The sequence below is a fragment of the Salvelinus fontinalis genome, chromosome 4 (genome assembly GCF_029448725.1).
Source record: "Salvelinus fontinalis isolate EN_2023a chromosome 4, ASM2944872v1, whole genome shotgun sequence".
Taxonomy (NCBI): Eukaryota; Metazoa; Chordata; class Actinopteri; order Salmoniformes; family Salmonidae; genus Salvelinus; species Salvelinus fontinalis.
The window spans coordinates 58,546,950-58,569,808 of NC_074668.1; the positions used below are offsets into that span (position 1 = coordinate 58,546,950).

At 42.1% G+C, this 22,859-nt stretch overlaps 1 protein-coding gene and 1 pseudogene across 1 annotated transcript; both read left to right on the forward strand.

Annotated features, from left to right (window-relative positions):
* The first annotated feature begins 1,874 nt into the window (after nucleotides 1-1,874).
* Nucleotides 1,875-17,316, forward strand: LOC129854049 (adhesion G protein-coupled receptor G3-like). The gene is made up of 10 exons (XM_055920675.1): nucleotides 1,875-3,763; nucleotides 3,867-3,995; nucleotides 4,641-4,760; nucleotides 4,956-4,998; nucleotides 5,092-5,192; nucleotides 5,497-5,621; nucleotides 5,821-6,089; nucleotides 6,302-6,392; nucleotides 6,549-6,829; nucleotides 7,503-17,316. The coding sequence occupies exons 1-10, from the start codon at nucleotides 3,578-3,580 to the stop codon at nucleotides 7,583-7,585; spliced, it is 1,428 nt and encodes a 475-aa protein (XP_055776650.1). The 5' UTR covers nucleotides 1,875-3,577; the 3' UTR covers nucleotides 7,586-17,316.
* On the forward strand, nucleotides 15,244-22,468 carry LOC129852898 (adhesion G protein-coupled receptor G3-like; annotated as a pseudogene).
* The last annotated feature ends 391 nt before the right edge of the window (nucleotides 22,469-22,859 follow it).

The window sequence follows — 22,859 nt, forward strand, 5'->3', positions numbered from 1 at the left end:
CCAATTGGATATCACGAAAAAGGGTCCAGAAAAGTTTTAATACATTGGCCATGCTGTCAATCCAGCATGACTTTTGCCACGTTAAAAACAACTGGTAACTCGGAACTGGGAAATCTTAGACATCAGTGAGTTCCAGACAACTGGGAAGTAGCTCCGACTGGGAAAATACTGAATTCCAAGTTGGGATTTCGGGGCTCTTTCTGGAGCCCACACGAAGGTCTGCCGCAGAACCTTCCTGTTCAAGTGAGCACAGCACAACAAAGTGAGTCCAAAAATGTATTATATGCTGCTGCATAAATGATGTAATATGCCAGGGAGATATGTATATTGTAGCCAAAAAAGTAATACTATGTGTATGTTGTGTAGTAAGCTGTTAGCCCATGTGCCTCACCCTAATAATTTAGTCCCGTTCCTCCCTTATAACTTAGCCTAATGTTCTGACTTTATGGTGCACATGTAGCCTATAGCCTGTTTTAGAGAAATATCATCATCGAATATTGTAAGAGCTTTCATTGTCTGCATATATGCCACCTTTATTTATCCCACGGTTCTGACTTGTACAGAGAGAACACTGTAAGAATGGCCCATGTTGTGGATTCTGTCGATGTACATTTCAAAAGTGCTGAACAAAAATATATATTTTTCAAAATGTTTTATATTTACCCCTTTTTCTCCCCAATTTCGTGGTATTCAGTTGGTAGTTACAGCCTTGTCTCATCGCTGCAACTCCCGTACGGACTAGGGAGAGGCTAAGGTCGAGTACCGTGCATCCTCCGAAACACAACCCAACCAAGCTGCACTGCTTCTTGACACAATGCCCACTTAAGCCGGAAGCCAGCCGCACAAATGTATCGGAGGAAACACAGTCACCTGGCGACCGTGTCAGCGTGCACTGCGCCCAGCCCGCCACAGGAGTCGCTAGTGCACGATGGGACAAGGACATCCCTGCATGCCAAACCCTCTCCTTACCTGGAAGACGCTGGGCCAATTGTGCACCGCCCCATGGGTCTCCTGGTCGCGGCCGGCTGCGACAGAGCCTGGACTCAAACTCAGAATCTCGAGTGGCATAGCTGAACAAAAAGTTATATTGACCACGTCTGTCCTAGCTTGCTCATTAATGTCTTAATTGACATGCTAAAATCACCTCTGTTGCTGGCTCCAGAAAATTTACCAAAAAAATGTCAGATCATGTATAATTACAAAAAATACTGGGTTCATAATCGTATCCAGAATATTGCCCATTTCTGTTTTCAGACTCCTCGGCACACCACTAGTGTTGTTTGAAATTTAATTCTGTTTTGGTGGGATGAAGTTTTGACCTGCACTCTTAGAAAAAAGGGTTCCAAAAGGGTTCTTCGGCTATCCCCATAGGAGAACCCTTTTTGGTTCAAAGTACAAACCATGTGTGTTCCATGTAGAACCCTCTGTAGAAATAGTTCTACATGGAACCCAAAAGGTTCTACCTGGAACCAAAAGGGTTCTTCAAAGGGTTCTCCTATGGGGACAGCCGAAGAGCCCTTTAAGGTTCCATTTTTCTAAGAGTGTGCTTGGTGACATCACCAGGTGGTAAATTAGTTCATAAACTATTACGAAAGAGAGTACCAAACCTCTCTGACATTAACAGATCGTTTTCAGTTTCTACTCCCCACTCAGACGACTCTTAAACAGTCCTAGTACAATTCTTGCTGGAGAAATTGCTATTTTTGTTTCTTTTTGACAATTTTAATTGAAAACAATCATAGTAAGGTACTTAATTGTTAGCCAGAAATGATTTGATATTGAGATAAAAATGGCTGCATTGGACCTTTAACCACCACATACAAAACATAACATTTTCCCTCCCTTGATATTGACTTCCCTCCGTCAGAGTCACAGAGCGGTGCGAGTGCGGAGCTTGATAGGAATCAATTCATATGAAAGGTAAGTTGAACACCTTCTGCAACGTGTTTTTGTTAAGTTGATTAACAAAATGTATAGCATGCATACTGAACATGAATATGACACTTTACGTAAGGTTATGTACCACTGAAATCTGGCTCACATATGTATGTGTCTCTATAGTTCCACTGCGGCCAGCAATTTAAGGTCTTTCCTGAAATCTGATAATGTGGTCTTCTTCTAATTTACAGTTCCATCTTCATCTAATATGTTTCAAATTTCACAATATGGCTATGGCGTTTTTGTGTTGGTGGTTTATTTTTTTGTGTTGGTGGTTTCTCAAGGATCCTCTTCCCAACCTGGTGAGTATAGACCAATGTGTAGACTAACTAACTAGGCTAATGTATTGAAATGTCTCTTCTCACTCCATATTCACAATATTCAAATCTTTTTTCTTCCCTGGATGTTGAGTAAGTCTTTGAAATAGAACACGTTTTGTGTATTACAGTATTACAGTATAAACAATAGTCATGTTTATTGGTATTCCAATTACAAGTGATGCCATTTTGTGCTCAATTTGCTGAATTTTCTAGGTCTATTGTTGATTAACATGCCAAATAAAATACCTATATATGCTGTAATGTGTTACTTTTTGACTGATATTACATTTGCATGTTCTATTTTTGATCTATTTCCTCATATACATTGACAACAGCTTTCATGATGGTGGACTATGTAACTTTTTGTTGTCCAGTGGTGTTCTTGGCAAACAATTTAGTACTTATTACTAAATTATATTACATTAGTGTATATTGTCATTAGGACTGTTTCATAATTTAATGATCATGAAAGTGTTTTTTGTGTTTAGTTTGTATTAAGCTGAAGAAACTTCAGTAAGTCATGGAATACAGTTCAGGGATCGCATCAACTGTTTGTTTCAGATTTTTTATTTTACCTTTATTTAACTAGGCAAGTCAGTTAAGAACAAATTCTTATTTTCAATGACGGCCTAGGAACAGTGGGTTAACTGCCTGTTCAGGGGCAGAACGACAGATTTGTACCTTGTCAGCTCAGGGATTCGAACTTGCAACCTTTCGGTTGCTAGTCCAACTTCTCTAACCACTAGGCTACCCTGCCGCCCCAGATTGTATGGCTGTTTGTGAGAAGTTCCAAAAACCGCCTGCATCAAAGCCAACTCGTGTGGGTGGAAAAAGTAAGTAAGCCTACAAAAAAATCTAACAGTAGGTTCAACTATATTTTAACTCGATTTATTTTACCCTGTTTCTCTCGCAAGAGAAACAGAGTACATGTGAAACTCATCTGTGCTAAATGTCTTGCCATGCTTTTTTGCCATGCTTTTCAGAATGTGATTCTGACGACTCTGGACAGACTTTTGCAAATAATAACCTGAACTCTGTTGATGAATTTATCACAAAATGTCAAGGAAAGGCAAAAACAATAAAGAATTGTCAGCAGTTGCTTTCCATAAAAAAGTGAGTCCACTTATAATTTGAACTGAAATCAGGGCCGGCCCTAGCCTTTTGGGGGCCCTAGCCTTTTGGGGGCCCTATCCTTTTGGGGGACCTGAGCAAAATTGCGTTGCTTATGTCACTTATGCCTATGGCCGGCCCTGACTGAAATGTATTTTTACTGTAATTTGAGCTATGTCAATATCTGACTGAAAGCTAAACATATTTTCATGGATTGGTTTTGGGCTCGATTATTCATAACTGTGATTTATATTATTGCCTACAACAGCACATTTCACAACATTACCAAGCAGGGACCTCAGAAAGTGAACCTAGACAGCATCAAAGGCTCGGTGACATCACATAAGAAGAACAAATTGCTAAACTTTAGAATGGCTCTACCCTCCACCAATAATGTAAGCATCAACGAAATGGAGTGACGGAAAGAGAGAGAGGTCAAAAGCAAAATGGGGAGATAGTCAGTAATCACATGTATAACTCTTTCTCCATCTCCACCAGGCCACGTTGGAGGAGATGGATGACATTTGGTTGGAGATTCCTACTGAGGCTTTGAATGCTATTCTGGGAGACACGAAACAGGAAGTTAACCTGGGAGTATTTTGGTTTGAGAATGAAAGCCTGTTCCCGGTAAAAAAATAGTAACAACTACAACATTTCAGAGATTTCTAATGAAACAGACCTGCACTCATAACACACAGACATATTACAGAACATCCTGATTTTAACAAAAGCACAGAAAAACATCTGTGGTACTTTCTCATTTAACTCCAGTTTGTGAATCATGTAGTGACAACACATTGGTACCAACATACACTGATGGAGTGCACATTTGAATGAAGCCCTTAATCAAACTGCATCGTGACAGCCTGCTATGGAGAGTAGCTCTATTTGTACGACGGGGGTTTGAGCACGTCGACAGTTTCCAAGAAAGACCCAACAACCACTTGTATCGCTGTCATCTATGTAAAGTTACAATGCTTACTGCCTGCCTGCTTTCCTACTTCATTCACTCATTGTCATTCTACTAGGCTAGTTACCAGTTACACTATGCTCAAAATATACTACAACACAACTTGTGGACACAACTTCAGACAAAAGAGAACAAGTTCACTGAGAAATACGTTGTTGTTGTCTAACATCATGCCCAGTGCCTATAGAAAAGAATATCCTTGAAAGTATTTGGTTCTGAGGAGAATTGTGGTCCTCTCTGATATTTCTTATTGACTTGTATCTTTAGAGAGAATATGTATCCCCTCTTCTGATCCCTATTAGGTGGAGGAGAATAACACTGAGCTCCTAAACAGTCGAGTGGTATCCGTCGATGTGGGAGAGGACATCTCAGGCCTCAGTAACTATATGAAGATCACGTTCCGCTTCCAGAATGCATCAGTGGTTAGTGAGCAGTGCATATCTGCATCATAATCAACTGTCACGCTCTCATTTTTAAACAATTTGTTCTGTTTTTGTTCTGTCACCTGTCAAAAATCGATCAATCGCTTTACATCTCCAATAATTCATGTTTATGATATGGTGTGGATTGGATTGGAATAGGAGAAGGGTCTAATCAGGTTCTATTCTCTCTTATAGGAAAATAAATCACTAGCATGTGTGTTCTGGGATCTTGAAAATGGTAGTATTATTTATTCACGAAACAAAAGAGTTTTATGAAGCACTACTACAACAAAATTATATATTGAAAATGTTTTGCTGTATCTCTTCACAGATACTGTTGCACATTGGAATTCATCTGGATGTGTCACTGAGACAAAGGCAAATGAAACAGTGTGCTCTTGTAACCACCTTTCATTCTTCGCTGTACTTATGGTGAGAAATCATTTCTTAACCTAACTCTTAAAATTTGTTGTGACCTCACTTTAACATTATTTTGATCAATTGATTAAGGGCTTGATTCATATCGTATGACGGACGATCTGAGGTATAGCACCACTGAGAGTTAAAGTGCGATGTTCGCGGAGACTGCATTCACGCTAAGTGACTTGTATGTCCGCTCAATCGGAAATTACCTTTAATTTTATTATCGTGATGTACCACGATACGGATTCATTTAAACCCAAAATGAAACACTTAACCAACGTGTGATCTCGCCACTGTGTTTTGTTGACGGCAGTCTCCGGGCAGTGTCTCCAGTGCCAGTCTGAGCCCCTCCTCTGTGTGGTTGCTGACGTTGTTGTCCAGGGTGGGCTGTGGAATATCCCTCTGTTTCCTGTGTCTGGCTCTCCTCATCCACCTCAGGTCACATTCTACCGACAACTAATACTTATGTTCACGACATGCAGATAACGAGCCACCACACACAATGCCACTCAAACAGAACATCCTCATTGGAAAAACTAGTTTTTCTATTCTAGGAACCTAGAGAGGAACTGCCTTAACAATGAGCTTTGCTATGTTGTTGATTTTGACATTAGATTTCAATCTCTTCTTCCTCCAGACGGGGTAAATCTGATGATTCCCTGTGCATCCACATCCACCTGTGCGTGGCGCTTCTGTGCCTCAACCTAACCTTCCTCATCAACGACAGCCTAGCCTCTCTCGATGTCCATGGCCTGTGTGTTGCTACTGCAGCAGCCACCCACTACTCCCTGCTGTGCACCCTCACCTGGTTCTCCCTGGAAGGCTTCCACCTCTATCTGCTCATCATCCGGGTCTTCAACATCCACGTCAACAGATACCTCCTCAAACTGGGCCTGGTAGGATGGGGTGAGTGCAGTAATTCAATGGTGAGGACAAGTATGACTGGACTTGGCCTGATCAATGAGAAGTGAAACTGTTTCACCAAGCTGCACATGGTATTGTCCAGCTTGATCAGCTCCTAGCTGGAGGGATCTCTGGATCTTTCCAACTTTCATCGCTTTAAGGAATCAATGCTGTCTCGTGGTGTTTGACTAAACGGGGAACCACATCTCTTTCAGGAATACCTGGCATAGTAGTTATCATAATTGTTGCTTGTGGCAAATATGGAGAATACAGAATATACCAGCAAGACGGTGGTGCTATTCAAATGTAAGTTATATCATGATATTTATAATGATGTGTTTTCAAATCACGAAAGACTCCCTTACTCTCTGTAAACCATTTACTGAATGTGTCCCTGTCTGTGTATGTATGTGATTGTGTCTGTGACTCTCTCCGTCCGTCCGTCCGTCCGTCCATCCGTAGGTGCTGGCTGACTGACTCTACTCTGACCACGGTGTCCTTCTCGTACTTCGTGCTGACATTCGCGGTGAACATGCTGTGCTTTGGGTCTGTGACAGTGAAGGTGGTGAGGGCCCACCGTCAGAGTCCTGTCCTGAGGGAGAGGGGTATGAACAGGGGGACAGTACTCAGTCTGCTGGGTCTGGCCTGGCTCCTGGGGATCTCCTGGGGGGTCCTGCTCTTCCAGTTTGGTCCCCTGAGGGAGACAGCCTACTACATCTTCTGCACGATCAACTCTCTCCATGGTGAGATAAGATACAGCCCTTATTCTCATTCACATCAGGTACACACATACATACACAGTAGTCCTGTATACGGGAGCACAATCTCATGAAAAGTCAATGATAAAAAGCTCATCATGGTAGTTTAACTGCTGATAATGCAATAGTACATACACTACAGGTCAAGAGTTTTAGAACACCTACTCATTCAAGGGTTTTAAAAGCTGTCATCAAGGTCATCAAGGCAAAGGGTGGCTATTTGAAGAATCTCAAACATAAAATATATTTTGATTTGTTTAACACTTTTTTAGTTACTACATGATTCCATATGTGTTATTTCATAGTTTTGATGTCTTCACTATTATTCTACAATGTAGAAAATAAAATAAAAATAAAGAAAAACCCTTGAATGAGTAGGTGTTACAAAACGTTTGACCGATAATGTAGATCTAGGTTTATGATGGATGCAAAACATATTTAAATTGGTGTAAGTAAAAGCATGCCTTTATAAAACACTGTAGGTAATGTCCTGGTTGTGGCATTGACACCAGATTAGCAAACCAGTCAAATAACGTTGTCTATGGTCATGGACCTACAGCTACAGCTACACTGTCTCACTATTGTATACAAACACAGACGTATCATCTTCCAAGAGGAGCTCTTGTAATTCAGTCAAAATGCTTATTACACCCTACAGGCCTCTTCCTCTTTCTACGCTATTGGGCTTTAACTCGGCCAGAGAAGGCATCTATCTCCATGGCAACCACTGTATCTTCTTGAACTGAGATGCAGCCAGCTGAGAGGCCAGTCCCCGACTAACACGGTTAAACATTTTACTACTAATACCACTGCTTCCATTTTATTACCACAGAAGCACAATATTTAGTATGTTGGTTTATAACTTTCACTATAGGCAAACCTAAACATACATTATAAAGCGTAATTACAAAATTAAAACTTGTTTCCAGGTTTCCACGTAAGCTTACTGTGCTCATAATACTTCTTTTTTTTCCAAAGTTGTGCTGTTTATTGCACTTTGTGTGCATTTTGTTGTATTTTGTGACATACCTTCCATGCATATTCAGTTTTGATGTGTATAGTCCTAGGCAAACAAGGAACACATCTATGAGGTTCAAATGATTTTCCTCTCTGAAAATAATCAAATACGTTTGGATACCCACTCTATCACTCACCATCGTGCACGAGGGTAAGATGGAGTGGTCGACTGTGAATCGGTGCCTTTCTGTTTCTTTGATTGTTATCAAAAACCCTTTGAAAGATATGCCCTTTTTTAGTCCATCTAACATTTTGGAGAATTTTTGAATTCCGCCTTTGGTTTTTGCAGAATAGGCATACAGTATATAGCCTCCTAGCCTATGGGTTACCTGAGAGAACATTAGGCCTACAAGTAGATAGTACCTTAGCATAACACCATATTTGCAGGGATGGGAAATCAATGTTTAGAAATGGACATTTTTAGATTGTGTAAACTTTTTCTTTGTGTAAATAATTTATGTAAATAAGAATTCCATAATAATTTGAAAGGGGGAGATGCCTCACAAGCCTCTCTGGGGTTTTCTACCTCTCCTGCACATGCTATTTTTTGTTTTCCTTTTACTTTGTGATCATACTGTTTTGTATTTTCTTGTGTGTCATTTTTTTTTTTTAAGAAATAGATAGCCTATAGGCCTACTGTGTCATTGATATTGAGGGGGTTCAATTGAAACCTATGACTACTTTCACCCTTCCCAAACATCAAAATCATTATGTGGAAATATACTGCTGCCTTTTGGAAGACGAGGTAAAGGTTTAGTGTGAACAGAATAAAAGAATGACGAAACCCAACCCGAGCAAAGAGGAGCTACAATCTCTGAAAAAGCTACAGTCAGAACCAACCATTGCAATTCGACAGGCGAATTTCAAACACAATTGATTGTTTCTGAATTCAAAAGACAATTGTCATACCAACACGTCTACATGCCACTGCCCTCTGACCCCAATTTCCACCTACAATGAACAGATCAAAGAGACATTGTTCGAAGGAGTCAATCATAACATCGTAGATGAAAAAGCACGAGCATTTTTGTATGTCCCACACACCTGCACCCCCCTGTACTACATGGTGCCTAAGCGACACAAGAATCTGGACAACCCTCCGGGCAGACCCATTGTGTCAGGGATTTGGAGCAGAAGTGAGAACATCTAACTTTATCAACCATCACCTGAAACAAGAAAAAATATATATAACTCAAAGTCAGGTGACTGTAAAACTCTTGACTGACATTGATACCAGAACAGGTTTTCTTAGTCTATTTTGACAATCTCTGTACACAGTCATTCATGGTTAACTAGGAATAGAATTTGAGTTTATGTGTTAGTTTATTCACCCAACCTTTTTAAAACACTTGCTGAGTAAAATTACAAATTCATGTTTGGCTTTGAAAGGCAACACTGTAAAAAAAAAAAAAAAAGCCAAATTAAAGGAGAAGCTCTTTTTTTTCAACGTTTATGATGTAAATGGAGTGTTATAGAAGGAAAGGGTCGAGACACTTTTTTGAGATTTCACTTGTTTTTGAGAAACTTAGGGAAAGATATGCAATAGGCTGACTAGCAATCATGAAAAATTGCTAGTAAAGTTCTGAAGTTTGGGCAGTGTGTGGGGGAGGGAGCCTGAGGCTTGATCTATGGTAAACTACATATAGTAAGTTCTGTCAAATACAAAACTGGTGATGCAGTAAATTATCTTGGATTTGTCTAGCAAATTCAGCGCAGTGGCCGAGGGGCCTGTGATATGACAAAGTTGTAAGCCACATTAAATCATTCAAATCTGCACAATTTTCGAAATAAATCCTGAAGATAGAGGAATAGCTGATAGGCAGCGGAGAGGCCATGTGCGTCATTACGTATGCAAGAACAGTAAAGACACGCAGCTCAAAAAGCTCCCCTATTGATCTTGTTTAGGGATAATAAAAAGATCCTAAAGCATTACATTTGGATCAGTTGTGGGTCTACTCTGGGCATTATAGAAAGACACTGTAGCAGGCCAGTCTGTATTTTTGCTGATCTTCATTCTCCCGTCGACGTTCAGAAAGTATTTACACCTTTTGACTTATTTTACATTTTGTTGTGTTAAATCCTGAATTCAAAATGTATTAAATGTGGGGGGACATTCACCCATCTACACACAATACCAAATAATGACAGAGTAAAAAAAAGATGTTTTTAGAACATTTTGAAAAAAAAATGTAATAATAATAATACAGAAATATGTAATTTACACAGGGGTGCAAGATTGCTACACAATCTAACATGACCCATGGTCCTTCTAGCCGTCTCTAAAGGAAAAATGGCCACAGTCATCTAGCTACAGTAGGTAAGAGATGATATGTTTATATGATTGATAAGACTGAACTAGATCAAAGGTAATTCAATAATCAAGATTGTGTTGCACCTTTAACCAATAGCCTAACCAATGAACAACTCTCAACCCTCATGCTGTGTTCCGGTCGAATTGGACCGATTTACAAGTTTTCTCTCTGGAAAATGTAGTTCATTTCATCTGATTGTCATGAGGTTCCATGACTATGTCCACACAGGGCATCTGAACACACCAAATACATTTTGATGATTTTCATAACATTTTGGGTGTTTTATCTAACTTTTGTACACCTGTGGTGTTCCTGGTCAAAAATGACTGGTTATTAGAACTGTATGGGTGAGACTACAATTAGTGTATAAAATTTAGTTCAGGCAGATACCCATTCATCAGATGGACACACTTCCTCTCCCAGACCCCCACATGCAATTGTGTTTGAGCGTGCACACACACACACACACACACACACACACACACACACACACACACACACACACACACACACACACACACACACACACACACACACACACACACACACACACACACACACACACACACACACACACACACACACACACACACACCTCACTCCCCTTCTTGGCTTCCAAGAAGGGGAGTTCCCCACGGGAACCTTTCCCCAATAGAATCGATCCCCCACGGGAACCACACCTGCTGGCATTCTCACAAACAATCTCAACATTGTTTCAATAATATATAGAACTTTTCTAGCAGCTCTGGAATATAAAGCTTTTTCAAGACCTTGCTCACCATTCATTCTGTGGCATCACAATGACCAAATTATATACTATATGTGATATATACTCTAGGCTCTTGATCATATCTTTGATCATGACACTGGTGAGGAGGAGAGAGTCCTTGTTAAGCTTTGACACAAAGTAGTCTGTGATAAATAGCACAATATGTTTCATCTGATGTATTTGTTATAGTCAAAATAATCCATACATTATGCTTTTTTTACTGAAAAACAAGTTGTATGAGCCATGGTCAATGAGGCCTACAGGCCATAAATAGCAAATAGAAGTTCAAAACGTGTAATGTTCACAAGAACTTAAGTTGATAAAAAGATCTAACACAACATTAGGTGATAATATATGTATTATTATGAATTTATAATCAGCTATAAGGGGGCGGTCAGTTTGGACCGGGAACACACAATGAATAAACATGAAACGAACACAACAGGAGGGCTAAGACATCCTCTATTTCAAATTTCAGTCAGACCACCCAGCCAGCCCGAGCCGCCTGCACGCCCGACCCACACCAGTCTAGTCAATAACTAAATTCTTGCCCCAACACAATTTCCTTCCCACCTTTTATTGCCCCAGGGAAAGTTTTGGGAAAAAAAGTTTACAAAAAAAACTATTTTTGTCATACTGTATTCCACATACGGCATTCAGACCTTATGAAAGTTTCCCAGTGTAGCCTTCATTTTGTACTGAAACAAAGCTAGTGATACGTAACTTGACATTCCTGCCATCCATTGTGACATTGTGGGAGGATAAGCAACCTTCCAATTATTGGCAATGCGTTTCTTAGCCGCTATAAATGCTAGTTTACACAGTTTCTTCTGATAACAGTCTCCAGTATGAACATTTCAGTACAAATGAAAACAGGGAGAAGGGAGAATCTGTAGACATGCTAAGATAAAAGAACATCCTCCTTGCTGTCACGTCCTGTCCTTAGAGATCCTTTTTATGTCTCTATTTTGGTTTGGTCAGGGCGTGAGTTGGGGTGGGTATTCTATGTTCTATGATTTGTATTTCTTCGTGTTTGGCCGGGTGTGGTTCTCAATCAGAGGCAGCTGTCTATCGTTGTCTCTGATTGAGAACCATACTTAGGTATCCCTTTTTTCCACCTGTTTTGGTGGGAAGTTGACTTTGTTTAGGGCACATAGCCTTTAGGTTCACGGTTTGTTTTTGTAGTGTTTATTGTTTTGTTCGGTGTCATGTACGCTCACCACGCTGCACCTTGGTCCTCTTTTGTCGACAGCCGTGACACTTGCCAGAATTCAGCCAGCCTTCAGCCAGCCTTCACAAGACCATAACACATGCAAATAGAGGGAGCCCAAAAAGTATTGGGACAGTGACCATTTTTGTTGTTTTGGATCTACTCTAGCACTTTTGAAATTATACAATCACTATGAGGTTAAAGTGCAGACGGTCAGGTTTAATTTGAGGCTATTTTCATCTGTATCAGGTTTAGAAATTACAGCACTTTTTGTACATACAGTCGTGGCCAAAAGTTTTGAGTGACACAAATATTAATTTTTACAACGTTTGCTGCTTCAGTGTCTTTCGATATTTTTGTCAGATGTTACTATGGAAAACTGAAGTATAATTACAAGCATTTCATAAGTGTCAAAGGCTTTTATTGACAATTACATGAAGTTGATGCAAAGAGTCAAAATTTGAAGTGTTGACCCTTCTTTTTCAAGACCTCTGCAATCTGCCCTGGCATGCTGTCAATTAACTTCTGGGCCACATCCTGACTGATGGCAGCCCATTCGTGCATAATCAATATCTGGAGTTTGTCCAAATTTGTGGGTTTTTGTTTGTCCACCCGCCTCTTGAGGATTGACCACAATTTCTCAATGGGATTAAGGTCTGGGGAGTTTCCTGGCCATGGACCCAAAATATCGATGTTTTGTTCCCCGAGCCACTTAGTTATCCCTTTTGCCTTATGGCAAGGTGCTCCATCATGCTGGAAAAGGCATTGTTCGTCACCAAACTGTTCCTTGATGGTTGGGAGAAGTTGCTCTCGGAGGATGTGTTGGTACCATTCTTTATACATGGCTGTGTTCTCAGGCAAAACTGTGAGTGAGCCCACTGCCTTGGCTGAGAAGCAACCCCACACATGAATGGTCTCAGGATGCTTTACTGTTGGCATGACACAGGACTGATGGTAGCGCTCACCTTGTCTTCTTTGGACAAACTTTTTCCAGATGCACCAAACAATCGGAAAGGGGATTCCTCAGAGAAAATGACTTTACCCCAGTCCTCAGCAGTCCAATCCCTGTACCTTTTGCAGAATATCAGTCTGTCCCTGATGTTTTTCCTGGAGAGAAGTGGCTTTTTTGCTGCCCTTCTTGACACCAGGCCATCCTCCAAAAGTCTTCGCCTCACTGTGCATGCAGATGCAGTCACACCTGCCTGCTGCAATTCCTGAGCAAGCTCTGTAATGGTGGTGCCCTGATCCCACAGCTGAATCAACTTTAGGAGACGTCCTGGCGCTTGCTGGACTTTCTTGGGCTCCCTGAAGCCTTCTTCACAACAATTGAACCGCTCTCCTTGAGGATTGCGATGCTACGATAAATGGTTGATTTAGGTGCAATCTTAATGGCAGCAGTATCATTGCCTGTAAAGCCCTTTTTGTGCAAAGCAATGATGACGGCACGTGTTTCCTTGCAGGTAACCATGGATGACAGAGGAAGAACAATGATTACAAGCACCACCCTCCTTTTGAAGCTTCCAGTCTGTTATTCGAACTCAATCCGCATGACAGAGTGATCTCCAGCCTTGTCCTCGTCAACACTCACACCTGTGTTAATGAGAGAATCACTGACATGATGTCAGCTGGTCCTTTTGTGGCAGGGCTGAAATGCAGTGGAAATGTTTTTAGGAGATTCAGTTCATTTGCATGGCAAAGAGGGACTTTGCAATTAATTGCAATTCATCTGATCACTCTTCAAAACATTCTGGAGTATATGCAAATTGCCATCATACAAACTGAGGCAGCAGACTTTGTGAAAATTTATATTTGGGTCATTCTCAAAACTTTTGGCCACGACTGTAGTCCCCTTAATTTAGGGGACCAAAAATATTGGGAAATTCACTTGTACACTACATGACCAAAAGTATGTGGACACCTGCTCTTCGAATATCTCATTTCAAAATCATAGGTATTAATATGTAGTTGGTCGCCCCTTTGCTGCTATAACAGCCTCCACTCTTCTGAGAAGGCTTTCCACTAGATGTTGGAACATTGCTGCAGGGACTTGCTTCCATTCAGCCACAAGAACACTAGTGAGGTCGGGCACTGATGTTGGGCGAATAAGCCTGGCTCGCATTTGGCGTTCCAATTCATCCCAAAAGTGTTCGATGATGTTGAGATCAGGGCTCTGTACCGGCCAGTCAAGTTTTTCCACACCAATCTCAACAAACCATTTCTGTATGGACCTCACTTTGTGCACAGGGGCATTGTCATGCTGAAACAGGAAAGGGCCTTCCCCAAACGTTTGCCACAAAGTCGGAATCACAGATTTATCAAGAATGTCATTGTATGCTATGGTGTTAAGCTTTCCCTTCACTGGAATTAAGTGGCCAAGTCCGAACCATGAATAATTGCCCCAGACAATTATTCTTCATCCACCAAAAATTACAGTTGGCGCTATGCATTCGGGCAGGTAGCATTCTCCAGGCATCCACCAAACCATGATTCATCCATCGGACTGCCAGATGGTAAAGCGTGATTCATCACTCCAGTGAACACGTTTCAATTGCTCCAGAGTCCAATGTCGGCAAACTTAACCCCACTCCTGGCGACACTTGGCATTGCTCATGGTCGTCTTAGGCTTGTGTGTGGCAGCTTGGCCATGGAAACCCATTTCATGAAGCTCCTGACAAACAGTTATTGAGCTGATGGTGCTTCCAGAGGCAGTTTGGAACTCAGGAGTGAGTGTTGCAACCGAGCACTGCACTCGGCTGTCCTGTTCTGTGAGCTTCTGTGGCCTACCACTTCGCGGCTGAGCCGTTGTTGCTCCTAGACGTTTCCACTTCACAATAACAGCTCTAGCAGGGTAGAAATTTGACGAACTGACTTGTTGGAAAGGTGGCCTATGACGGTCCTATGACGGTGCCACTTTGAAAGGAACTGAGCTTTTCAGTAAGGCCATTCTACTGCCAATGTTTGTCTATGGAGATTGCATGGCTGTGTGCTCGATTTTATACACCTGTCAGCAACGGGTGTGGCTGAAATAGCCTAATCAACTAATTTGAAGAGGTATCCACATACTTTTATATATATAGTGTATCTTAAACCGATGAAAGCTGAAGAGATCCAGGGACCCTTCCAGCTCAGGGCCGTAACTACGCTTAAAAAAACATAAACGCAACTTGTAAATTGGTGGTCCCATGTTTAATGAGCTGAAATAAAATTCCTAGACATTTTACATTGGCAGAAAAAGGTTAATTTTGTTTGTGAGCATTTCTCCTTTGCTAAAATAATCCATCCACCTGACACGTGTGGCATATCAACCACCTGATTAAACCGCATGATCATTACACAGGTGCACCTTGTGCTGGGGACAGCTGATGAAACTGAGGAGTACTTCTATCTGTAATAAAGCCCTTTTGTTGGGAAAAACTCATTCTGATTGGCCCCTGCCCAGCCATGTGAAATCCACAGATTTGCCTAATTTATTTATTTCAATTGACTGATTCCCTTATATGAACTGTAACGCAGTATATTTTTGTATAGCCACTGCGCATTATGTTTGAGTCGCAACAACAAGCAATTACATTTCTCAGTAAACGTATTCTCTTTTATCTGAAGTTGTGTCCACATTTTTGTGTTGTAGTGTCTTTTGAGCATAGTGTGACTGGTAGCTAGCCTAGTAGCAGATCTGACCTTTAGCAATCTTCTCTGGTTTGTTTGTTGTCATGGCAAAAATATTGTGACAATAGATGAATGAATAAGTGGGAGAGCAGGCCAACGTTTCTGAAAGCTTTTTCAGTTTGATTATATAAACTTTAGGCAAGGATTTAAGGACTAATAAATTCATTGAAAGTCTGTCGGAATTAATTTTCCGGTCAAGGGTGGATTACTTCTTATTGTTGGAGTGACACAGCCTGCTGTTCGTTTGCAGCCGATAGGCTATTACTTTATAGGTTGTTTCCCTTCACGATAAACGTTACAAATGTCGGCTCAATCGGATATTACCTTAACATTTGAACCCAATACGGATTGAATCCAGCTGTAAAACCTAGATTCAGGGCTGGATTCAATTGGTATCACCCAGGATTATCTGTCATAGCCTAGTTCGGTGATATAGATTGAATCCAGCCCTGAATCTAGCCCTAAACCAGGGGTTAAATTAAAATAAATATTTGATTATGTTCCTAAGTGTGGAAAAAATATTTAGAGAAACCTCATTTACAACTGAACAGCCATAGAATGTTGCAGTGTCATGTAAATGTATCATAATACAGAAACCTAAATCCCAACTCTAAATGCATGGCTCTAGATATGGCAGTTTTGGATATGACGCAAAAAAATATTGTGATGTTTGTTCAACCCGTTTCCTGGGTTACAGGCATTGGGTCAATTAGTTGATCTTTGTAAGGAAAACAGCCCAAGGTTGGGTTGTTAATGCTGGGTTATTGATGTTGGGTGATTGAGATTTGACCCAGTGGGTGGGTTAATTCTCCCACAAAAATCAATCAATGAGGATTGTTGCAGCTGTGTAGCAAGTCTACCAGACAGTGCAGCCTGTGCTGAAGAGTGGAAATGCAATGGGCATGGTGTTGTGGCTGACCAAAAACTGTGAGTAAAAAGCTAGATAGGCTAAGATAGCTAATTACTAATTATCCATTCAGGTTAAATAGACCTAGCTATCATAATGACATATCTGTCGTTGACAATTTTAGACAATTTTAGCAAACAACCCCATGCCTGCTAGCTTGAGCTTGAGCCAACAAGCTATTTTCCTGTGTTGTGTGTGTGGTAGCAAAAATCTTAGCCAGCTAGCCAAACTTTAACAAAAACCTATGTCAGTAACTGTTGAAAGCTTGTTTTCTGTAAGCCTAAAATTACTGTGTTGTGCATTCTTTCACACCAAGTAGGTAGCTAAATATTGTAGCCTAACGTTAGACGAGTTAGTTACGTATAGATTTTACTAAGCTAGCTAGGCCTATTCCCTGTTTGAGTTTATTTAACATGGTTGTAGCTAGTTGGCAAGCTTATTATTACTAAGGCTTTTATGGTGGTTCAGTTTCTGTATGTTAAATTTTTTGCCTAATTGTTTCTGAGTTAGCCATATGACGTCATTTGTAATCAAGGTATGATTCATTCTGTGTATATGTAATTCTGTGTGATTAGTTAAGTATTTAGTAAATAAATAATTAAACCCAATTTTGTATTGCTGATTCAACTTGTTAGCCAGGGTTTGTGAAGAATCAATAATTTACAACTTTCAAATGAGACTGCAATAAGGTGACGATTAATATTGACCGCTATTGATGTAAAATATTACTAGGTCTTTAAGAGTTTATTCGGAAGATAACAGCTCTATAAATATTATTTCGTGGTGCCCGACTTTCTAGTTAATTACATTTACATGATTAGCTCAATCAGGTAATATTAATTACGGAGAAAGGATTTTATAGAATAGCATGTCATATCACTTAATCAGGCATAGCCAAAGACACGACAATGCTTTCCTGGGAGACACGGCAGAAGACATTAACCTGGGAGTATTTTGGTTTGAGCATGACAGCATGTTCCACGTAAAACAACAGTAACAACCACAACATCTCAGAGATTACTACTGAAACGGTCCTGAACTCATAACACACATTTACATATTTCAGGACATCCTCATTTTATGCAAAGCACAGAAAAACATCTGTGGTGCTTCCTAATTTTAACTCCAGTAATGTGAATCATGAAGTGACAACAGATTGGTATTGTAACGCTCGTCGTTAGAATGACAAGAGGAGGACCAATGCGCAGCGTGGGAAGTGTCCATATTGATAATTTATTATCATGAACACAAAACAACGAGAACAAAACAGTCCTGAACGGTGAATACAAAAAAACACTGAACAGAAAATAATCACCCACAAAACACAATGAAAAACAGGCTACCTTAATATGGCTCCCAATCAGAGACCACGACTGACACCTGCCTCTGATTGAGAACCATACTAGGCCAAACACATAGAAACAGACAACCTAGACATTGAATGCCCACCCACATCACACCCTGACCAAACAAAACATAGAAACATACAAGGCAAACTATGGTTAGGGTGTGACAGTACCCCCCCCCCCCCCCCCCCCCCCCCCCAGAGGTGCGGACTCTGGCCGCAAAACCTGAACCTATAGGGGATGGTCTGGGTGGGCATCTGTCCGCGGTGGCGGCTCTGGCGCGGGACGTGGACCCCACTCCACCATAGTCTTAGCCCGCTTAAGTAGCGTCTTTCGAGCGACGACCCTCACCGCTGACCTTGGACTGGGGACCATAATAAAGGGCAGCTCCGGACTGGAAGGGCAGCTCCGGACTGGAGGGAGACTCTGGCAGATCCGGACTGGAGGGAGACTGGCAGATCCGGACTGGAGGGCGGCTCAGGCGGCTCCTGAGACGGGCGGCTCAGGCCAGACGGGAGCACCTGTAGGGAGGAGACGGAGAGACAGCCTGGTGCATGGGGCTGCCACAGGACCCACCAGGCTGGGGAGACCTACATGAGGCCTGGTGCTTAGAGGAGGCACCGGAAGGACCGGGATGTGGGGGAGCACTGAGCTCTGGTGCGCAGCCTTGCCACCACTCCCCCAGGCTGGATGACTACTCTAGCCCGGACCCTCCAGAGTGCAGGCACAGGTTGAACCGGGCTGTGGGTAAGCACTGGAGATCTGGTGCATACTACGCGCACCTCCCCCTTAGGCTCAATACCCACATTTGCCCGGCACGAGCTGAGCGCAGGCATAGGACGCACTGCACCCTCCCAGCGCCCCGGAGACACAGCACGCAGAGCCGGTGCAGGATACCCTGGACCGAAACAGCGTACCGGAGACCAGACACGCTGAGCAGGCACAATACGCCCTGGCTGGATGCCCACACTCGCATGACACTTTCGGGGGGCTGTCCTATAGCGCACCGGGCTATGGACGCGTACTGGCGACACCGTGCGCTTAACCACATAACACGGTGCCTGACCAGTTTTTTTGGGGGGGGGCTGCCTCTCGTACCTGTCGCGCTGCCTCCTCATATCGCCGCCGCTCAGCTTTCGCTGCCTCCAGCTCTGCCTTGGGGCGGCGATGTTCCCCAGCCTGTGCCCAGGGTCCTTTACCGGCCAAAATCTCCTCCCATGTCCAGGAGTCCAGAACTCGCTGCTGCCCGATACCACGCTGCTTGGTCCTTTTTTGGTGGGTGGTTCTGTAACGCTCGTCATTGGAATGAGAAGAGGAGGACCAATGCGCAGCGTGGTAAGTGTCCATATTGATAATTTATTATCATGAACACAAAACAAAATAACGAGAACGAAACAGTCCTGAACGGTGAATACAAAAAAACACTGAACAGAAAATAATCACCCACAAAATACAATGAAAAACAGGCTACCTTAATATGGCTCCCAATCGGAGACCACGACTGACACCTGCCTGTGATTGAGAACCATACTAGGCCAAACACATAGAAACAGACAACCTAGACATACATCATAGAATGTCCACCAACATCACACCCTGACCAAACAAAACATAGAAACATACAAAGCAAACTATGGTCAGGGCGTGACAGGTATAAACATACATTGATGTTATCAGTGCACATTTGAATGAAGCCTAAACTGCACGGTGACAGGCTGCTATGGAAAGTAGATCTGTTTGTATGAATGGGATTTGGGCATGCTGACTGTTTCATGGAAAGAACCAACAACCCCTTGTATCTCTGTCATCTATGTAAAGTTACAATGTAAATGTCTGTTCTTTCTTCGTATCCTTGACTAGGTGGAGGAGAACGACAATGAGCTCCTAAACAGCCGAGTGGTGGCCATCGATGACGGAGAGGACATCTCAGTCCTCACTAACCATATAAAGGTCAAGTTCCTCTTCCAGAATGCATCACTGGTTAGTGAGCAGTGCATATTCACATCCCAATCAACCGTCAGTCTCGTTTTAATTTATTTTTGTATTACTATTATTATTACTAATATTTTCCTGTCTGCAATCCAAAAATGTCTTTACAGCCTCAATAATTCATGTTCACATGTACATTTTGTGGTGTGAATAGGACAGTGACTAATATATTCTCTGATAGGAAAACAAATCACTTACGTGTGTTCTGGGATGTTGAAAATGGTAGTATTATTTATTCACGAAAGAAGAGTTTTATGAAGCACTACTACAACAAAAGGATATGTGATTTTTTTTGTTGCTGTATCTCTTCACAGATACTGTTGCACATTGGAATTCATCTGGATGTGTCACTGAGACAAAGGCAAATGAAACAGTGTGCTCTTGTAACCACCTTTCATTCTTCACAGTACTTATGGTGAGAAATCCTTTCTTAACCTAACTCCTTAAAATAGGTTTTGACCTCACGCTATAATACTGTTGATCAATTAAATTAAACACTCTATCAAAGCGTGATCTCGCCACTGGGTTTTGTTGACGGCAGTCTCCGGGCAGTGGCTCCAGTGCCAGTCTGAGCCCCTCCTCTGTGTGGTTGCTGACGTTGTTGTCCAGGGTGGGCTGTGGAATATCCCTCTGTTTCCTGTGTCTGGCTCTCCTCATCCACCTCAGGTCACATTCTACCGACAACTAATACTTATGTTCATGACATGCAGATAACGAGCCACCACACACCATGCCATTCAAACAGAACATCCTCATTAGGAAAACACGTTTTGTGGTTTAAAGTACCTTTTTTACATCATCAGTTGTCCCACAGTGCTTTTACAGAAACCGGACCCCAAAGAGGAAGCAGAAGAAACCTAGAGAGGAACTGCCATAACAATGAGCTTTGCTATGTTGTTGATTTTGACATTAGATTTCAATCTCTTCTTCCCCCAGACGGGGTAAATCTGATGATTCCCTGTGCATCCACATCCACCTGTGTGTGGCGCTGATGTGCCTCAACCTAACCTTCCTCATCAACGACAGCCTAGCCTCTCTCGATGTCCATGGCCTTTGTGTTGCTACTGCAGCAGCCACCCACTACTCCCTGCTGTGCACCCTCACCTGGTTCTCCCTGGAAGGCTTCCACCTCTATCTGCTCATCATCTGGATTTTCAACATCCATCCAGATAACTCCTCAAACTCGGCCTGGTAGGATGGGGTGTTTGACTCTGGGGCAATTAAATGAAAATGTTCCTAATCTCTTTTAGGAATACCTGGCGTAGTAGTTCCCATAATTGTTGCTTGTGGCAAATATGGAGAATACAGAATATACCAGCAAGACGGTGGCGCTCTTAAAATGAAAGTAATATCATGATAAATCTATGTGTTTTCATATTACCAATGACTCCCTTTCTCTCTGTAAAAAAAAATGTCTGTTTATTTATGTGACTGTGTCTATGCCTCTCCCCTTTTCTTTCTCCCTCCCTCTCCTTCCCTCTGTCTGTCTGTAGGTGCTGGCTGACTGACTCTGCTCTGACCACGGTGTCCTTCTCGTACTTCATGCTGACATTCGCGGTGAACATGCTGTGCTTTGGGTCTGTGAAGGTGATGAGGGCCCACCGTCAGAGTCCTGTCCTGAGGGAGAGGGGTATGAGCAGGGGGACATTACTCCGTCTGCTGGGTCTGGCCTGGCTCCTGGGGGTCTCCTGGGGTCTCATGCTCTTCCAGTTTGGCCCCCTGGAGACAGCCTTCTGCATCTTCTGCTCTGTCAAATCTCTCCATGGTGAGTTAAGATACAGCCCTTATTCTCATTCATATTTACGTTTGCATATCAGGTACACACATACATAAACAGCAGTCCTGTGTACGGGAGCACAATCCCATGTAAATTCAAGGATAAAAGCTCATCATGATAATTGAATGTCTCTATTGAATTAGTGTTTTGCTATTAATGTAATTGTACGTAGATCTAGTAAGTAAAGGCATGCCATTATAAAACACTGTAGGTAATGTCCTGTTGTGGCATTGAGACCCGATTAACAACCCAGTCTGATACTGTGGTCTATGGTCAGGAGCTTGGGTATATTACACCACTGGGTGTCACTATTGTATACAAAGACAGACTTGTCATCTTTCAAGAGCAGCTCTTGTAATTCAGTCAACATGCTTAGAAAAAGGGTTAGGGCTAGCTAAAATGCTCTCCTAACCTGCTACGAAAAGTCACTTCTATCTAGTCAAACCCGCTTATTACAACCTACAGGCCTCTTCCTGTTTCTACGGTAGTGGGCCTTAACTCGACCAGAATAGGCATCTATCTCCACGGTAACCACTGAAGTGTGTTCAACCCCGAGATGCATTCAGCTGAAGCACAAAAAAAAAAAATGTGTTTCCAGGTTTGCTTGTAAGATTAGGGCCAGATTCAATGAGTTCTGACAACTGCAGAGCAGTTTTATTTTTATTTAGGCAATGTTGGAGGTGTAACTGCATTGGAGATGTCAAATCAGCAAACAGCTCCTGGCTTTATACCTCTTGCGGACATTGCCATTGGATGTCCTGAGTCGCATTAATAATAATACTATAACGGCCCGCACAGACAGCTGTGTGTTATGAGTTATGCTGTTTGTTTGTTGTGTTGGTTGTCTGGACATTTGTTCATTTATGATCTAGCCAGGTCATTACATTGGTGTCAGAAGTAAAAACGTAGATAAATATTAGCTAGCTGACTACCATGGCTAGCAAACGTTGCGTGGAGAACGGAGGTTGAAAATGCTTTGAGGGAATCCGAAAGTGAAGGAGAAAGGGGACGATTATGGCCAA

Coding starts and splice junctions, on each gene's coding strand:
- LOC129854049 (XM_055920675.1), top strand. CDS start 3,578: ATGGATTGGTTTTGGGCTCGATTATTCATAACTGTGATTTATATTATT. Junction 3,996..4,640: donor AGAATGAAAGCCTGTTCCCG/GTAAAAAAATAG, acceptor GATCCCTATTAG/GTGGAGGAGAATAACACTGA. Junction 4,761..4,955: donor GCTTCCAGAATGCATCAGTG/GTTAGTGAGCAG, acceptor TCTCTCTTATAG/GAAAATAAATCACTAGCATG.